The 5,834-nt window shown below is 40.8% G+C and overlaps 1 protein-coding gene across 1 annotated transcript; it reads left to right on the top strand.

Annotated features, from left to right (window-relative positions):
• The first annotated feature begins 353 nt into the window (after positions 1-353).
• LOC134979983 (olfactory receptor 6C4-like) lies at positions 354-1,286 on the top strand. Its single transcript, XM_063946583.1, has one exon. The coding sequence runs from the start codon at positions 354-356 to the stop codon at positions 1,284-1,286; it is 933 nt and encodes a 310-aa protein (XP_063802653.1).
• Positions 1,287-5,834: the final 4,548 nt, after the last annotated feature.

The following is a 5,834-nucleotide window of genomic DNA, read 5'->3' as shown; positions in this document are numbered from 1 at the left end:
AGTGTGGATTGAATTGATAATTTTTAGTACGCAGGCGCTTCAAAATTTGTCTTGTTTATTATTGGCACCATATCAACCTAGCAATGGTTGTACCCCTGATGAAGATTACTGACTGAAAACGGTTATTTGGAATCTAACTTGTGATTCCATATCAATCTCAAATACATCCAAGAGGGGTTCAAGTAAAGATAAAGCCAGTACACTATTTCTTTAAATGCAAGTTAAATTTATAGAATATATAGATCAAATATTAGGAACATCCAATGAGGATATTTAATATTTTTTTCATTAATAATAATCGTGGAAACTGACCTTTTTTTTCCTCTCTAGAAAATATTTTTGGTAACAAAGTCATGGAAATGAACAAAACTGCAGTAAAAGATTTTATTTTGTTGGCTTTTGCTGATTTGCATCAATTCCAGAATTTACTTATCTTTGTCTTTCTACTGACCTATATTACATGTATCATGGGGAACATGGCTATTATTGTTCTTGTTAGAGTAGAACCAACTCTTCATACTGTAATGTATTTTTTTGTTAGTGTTTTCTCTGTTTTAGAAATTATATTTGTTTCTACAATTGTCCCAAAAGTTCTAGCCAATCTGATTGCAGGTAATAATATTATTTCTTTCATTGAATGCTTTTCTCAAATGTATGTTTTCCTTTCCTCGGGATCAACTGAATGTTATCTTCTTGTAGCAATGGTCTTTGACCGACATCTGGCTATTAATAATCCTTTACACTATCTTTCTATAATGACACCTGATTTTTCTATGAAGTTGGCTGCTCTACCATGGATCATGGGATTTGGCACACTTTTAGTTCCTGTTGTCATCACAGCACGTTTGGAATTCTGTGGTCCCAATATGATCAACCACTTCTTTTGTGACCTGGCTCCAGTGCAGGAATTATCATGTTCTGATCCCTTCATTAGCAACATATCTACAATTATAGCTACAATATTAAATATTATTATTCCTTTTAATGTAATTATAGGACTTTATATTCATATCATAGTAACTGTTTCAAAGGTCAAAAGTAATAAAGGAAAACAGAAAGCGTTTTCCACATGTTCATCTCATCTCATAGTAGCTGCCCTATTTTATGGCACCGCCATCATTGTGTATGTCAAACCTAAGGGAAATCGCTATGACAAATATCTTGCTTTTATGTACACAGCATTCACACCTATGATTAACCCTTTTATTTATACCTTTAGGAACAGGGATGTCAAGAAGGCTTTCAGGATTTCAATAAATAACATAATAAAACTAGTTCCATTATAAATTGATGTTTTTATTAAACAGACTGCATATATTTTTTGTAGATACTTTGTTTTCTCTACAAAAATTTAATTTATTTGTTTTTGCCCATATTTGACATCATCAGTATGTAAAGAGGACTGAAACATTGGATCACATGGTAAACATACCACGTAGGTTCTGTAGAAGAGTGCTTTTATGTTTATATGTGTATTGAGATTCCAATGTATTTTTTAGCCACATAAACCCAACATCGATTTAGATTGATTGTTAATTATTTTAAATAGATGGAAATCAACCTTTTATAAATATACCCCCTAAGAATGTGTAAATATACCCCTAAGAACACTGTAAATATTAAAACCAGCTCAATTTCATGCATTACTCTTTGTGCCACATAGTAATCTCTGTGTTGTGGTCAAATTGCAAAGTATATGATGAATAAAAAAATGTTTCTACGAGTTCTACTTTTTTTTAAGCTTCTAACATATTACTCATAATGGTAAGAGTGGAACCACATTAAGAACGGTATCTGATTGATAGATAGACAGTGTCTAGTTAGACTATCTATAGATAGACACCACATGTGATAGATATTAGGTTGATAAGGTCAAAAGTTCAACAGGGTCTAAAGGTTGACATGAAAAAGGTAGACAGTACAAAAGGTTGACAGGGTCAAAAGATAGACAGGGTCAAAAGGTCGACATAAAAATGGTCGACATAAAAAGTAGATCAAGTTTTTAATTATTTTTTTTACATGTTTTGGGACTATTTCATACCTTCTCTATCCATGTTAGCATAGAATTGGTTATAAACCTTGTGGTAAGCGCGTAACTGCAGTGCCACTCCTTGATGGGCCAGGTGTTTGTGTCGCACACTTGTGTCGCTTAGCTTGGTCATCCAGCTACCTCATTGCACCTCTTTTTCTTCTTTGCATCATGTACTGTTTGGGGACTAGTTTTTCAATAGTGCCATCTTGTCTTCAACTGCAGTGCCACTCCTAGATCGGCCAGGTGTTTGTGCCGCACACTTGTGTCGCTTAACTTGGCCATCCAGCTACCTCGTTGCACCTATTTTTCTTCTTTGCATGATGTGCTGTTTGGGGCCTATTTTTTTAAATCTGCCATCCTATCTGCCACTGCAGTGCCACTCCTAAATGGGCCTGGTGTTTGTGCTGCACACTTGTGTCGCTTAGCTTGGCCATCCAGCTACCTCATTGCACCTCTTTTTCTTCTTTGCATCATGTGCTGTTTGGGGCCTATTTTTTAAAATCTGCCATCCTGTCTGCCACTGCAGTGCCACTCCTAAATGGGCCAGGTGTTTGTGCCGCACACTTGTGTAGCTTACCTTAGTCATACAACCACCTCGGTGCAACTTTTATGCCTAAAGACAATATTGTGAGGTGTGAGCTGTTCAGAATAGACTGGAAATGAGCGGAAATGAATGTTATTGAGGTTAATAATACTGTAGGAGCAAAATTACACCCAAATTATGTGATTTTAGCTGTTTTTATGTTTTTTTTTAAAAACCATCCAGATCCAAAACCAATCCAAAACCAAAATACGAACGTGGAATTAGAACCAAAACCAACACACAAAACACGAAAAGTGCCCACTACAAATCTCTAATTGAAACCAGTGATAAACAGAGTAGCCTGCCTGTGAATGAGCTGCCATTTGTTAGATGTTGCTGCTGTTGCTGTTTGTGCTGCTAAAGGCAATACACCTACCCAGTGGGTGGTTGCAGTCACATAATCTTTAGTTTGCCCTGTTCGGCTTGTCCACATATCTGTGGTTAAGAGGACAGTGGGTACAATGGCATATCGGAGAACACTAATAAGGGTTGTTGTTTTTTATGTCCTTGTAAAGACAGGGAATTTCTTTTCTAGTGAAGTGGAATCTAGATGAGGTGGCTTGTTTTGTCTTTTGCACTGGCATGACAAAGGGCTTTTTCCACTGTTGCCTGATTTACACAATCAACATCCTCCTCAACATCCTCATCATGCTTATTAGCACCGGCTACGCAAATATACTTCTCATCCTGGTGAAATGCCACAGTGGCATCCTCTATTTCAATGTCAACATTTTCACTTGTGCTACTAATCCCCACATTTGCAGAGGGCACACAAATGGTGGAAGGAGGATCCTCTTTGAGTACAGTATTGGACAGGTCAGGCTCACACATGGCACCTGCGGTTATGCTTAGACTGTCCTGAGGGATTTGTGACATTTCTGAGCACACAGTTGGTTCCTGTGCCCTAACAAGTTCAATTTTTTTTATACCTCCTCCACAGGGAGAAGGGCTTACATTATCATGAGATGCAGAACCACCAGTCATAAACAAAGGCCAAGGCTTAGCCTTTCTTTGCCACTTTGTGTGGTGAATGGCATATTGGCAATGTTATGTCTTTCTGCAACTAACTTTCCCTTTGATTTTTTTTTTTAGCACTGTGAAATATTGCTCTGACTTAAGACCTCTATGTCTTTGGGCATTGGCTTTAGATGATGACTATGACTAGTATCATCATGAGTGCTGGCAGCAGCTACAGCACTAGTATGTGGTTCCGGCTCTCTCAACTGATCGTTCTCCATATCAATGAATACGAACGCAGTGTTATTTTTAATGTTATTTTGAAGTTAACTTTCCTTCATTGTTTTAAACTTTGTTCACAATTGACACTGTGGAGTCACACCGTTTATGTGAATGTATGGTATGACCTACATGTCACAATACTTATATTAAAATTACACTACAGTATGATTTACAGCGTCACAACACATGTAAGAAAATTACACTGCAGTATAACCTACAGCATCACAATACTTGTATGAAAAATATTCTGTGGTAAGACCTACAGCAGGCTTGGCCAACTTCTGGCTCTCCAGCCGTTGTTAAACTACAAATCCCAGCATGCCCTGCCACCATTTTGTTATTAGGGAATGCTAAAATGGTGGCAGGGCATACTGTGACTTGTAGTTCCATGATAGCTGGAGAGCCACAGGTTGGCCAGGCCTAACCTACAGCATCACAAATTGGATGAAATTGGGGTACCACCTACAGTGTCACAATACGTGTATGATTATTACCATACAGTCTGACTCACAGTGTCACAGAAAAATAATAGTATACTGGTGTATAGCACAAAAAATCTATATATATATTTTTTAATTATATTTTTAGCATTTATATTTTTTACACTGGGGTAGAGCCACTGGATGGACTGACAGAGCAACCCTTGTCAGACAAAGCAGCCCCTTGATGGACAACAAAGTACACCTGGGAACGGACACAGCACCACTTTATGTACAACAAAGCACCCCTGGGAATGGACACAGCACCCTGGACAGACACAGGTCTGCACTGAACACTCTCCACAGCCAGAGTGAAATGGTGCTGATCACCAGGGACCTTATAGAGAATCCAAAACCCATGGGAGGATGATATTTTGCCTTGTTTTGGGATCCGACTCCAGTGGGAAAACCCGAGCCGGACTTGGATCCCGGCTAGTAACGTTATGTTCGGGTGGGTCCGGATTTCGGAGAAACGGACATGCTCATCTCTAATAAAATTATTTATATATCCATATAAATATGTCACCAATACAATAAGATTAAATGATTTTATTTAAATAATAATAAGATCAGATCAACATCACGACCTCCGGACATCTCGGCAACCTCATGGTTGCCCAGAGTGTCCACCCAGGGACACCAAGGTGGATGAGAGTGGGTGCCACTAACCCCCCACACCCATTATAGACAGTGACACTTAGGTGCTGGGAGAGAGAGGACTGACTGCTGCTGCAGCAGCCTCTCTCCCAGCCCAACACACAGCACATGCTGCAGTGTGCTGTGCCGGGGAGAGGGGCAGCTGCAGAAGCAGTGTCTTCTCTGTCCATGCATGATGTGGGGGTGGGGGGGGGCAGTGGTGCTGAGAGAGGGTACAAATTACCCGGGCCCAGGTCTGATGCAGGGGGCCCAGTGAGGGTCAAGTAGGGGCCCAGGCCCCCTCCCCCTTACCTGGCAGAGCAGCTGCAGCTCTTCTCCTCAGCCCAGCACACGCTGCTGTGCACTGGGCTGCAGTGTGGTCATGAAATACTGTTATTTTCAGTATTTTTTTCTAAGGGTATGTGACCACACCTCCTGTGATTAGGCCACACCCCTTGAAAAGTACCTGGGCCCAGCCTGGCTCTCGACTGCCCTGGGGGTGGGGGGAATGATTGCATTATTGCCACCTTACTCACTGTCCACTGGTCTTCAGCGGACACCCCCATGCGTGGCATGCGCACCTGTTTTGTGGCTGCACAGAAACTGTTTTTATTATATTTCCTAAGGAGTTTGGCTGGCCACACCTCCCTGCATTGTCCATGCTCCCTCCAAGTACCTAAGCCCAGCCCAGCTGTCCCTGCCCCTGTGTCCACCACCACTAAACTGCTGGGGTCAATGATTCTTTATCCAAGTATGCAGTCGCTGGCTTAATCATGCCCCAGAAATAATGTGGACATGTCTTCATTTAGACTTATTTACCCCTGTACCACCCCCAAGTGCCTGCAGCCTGTCAATCAGGCTGTGG

This window comes from Pseudophryne corroboree, chromosome 12, assembly GCF_028390025.1.
Source record: "Pseudophryne corroboree isolate aPseCor3 chromosome 12, aPseCor3.hap2, whole genome shotgun sequence".
In the NCBI taxonomy this organism is placed as follows: Eukaryota; Metazoa; Chordata; class Amphibia; order Anura; family Myobatrachidae; genus Pseudophryne; species Pseudophryne corroboree.
The sequence above is the reverse complement of the archived record's forward strand: the minus strand, read 5'-3'. Positions and strand labels throughout refer to the sequence as shown.

Bases quoted from the DNA above. Each gene is read 5' to 3' on its own strand.
- LOC134979983 (XM_063946583.1), top strand. From the start codon at position 354: ATGGAAATGAACAAAACTGCAGTAAAAGATTTTATTTTGTTGGCTTTT.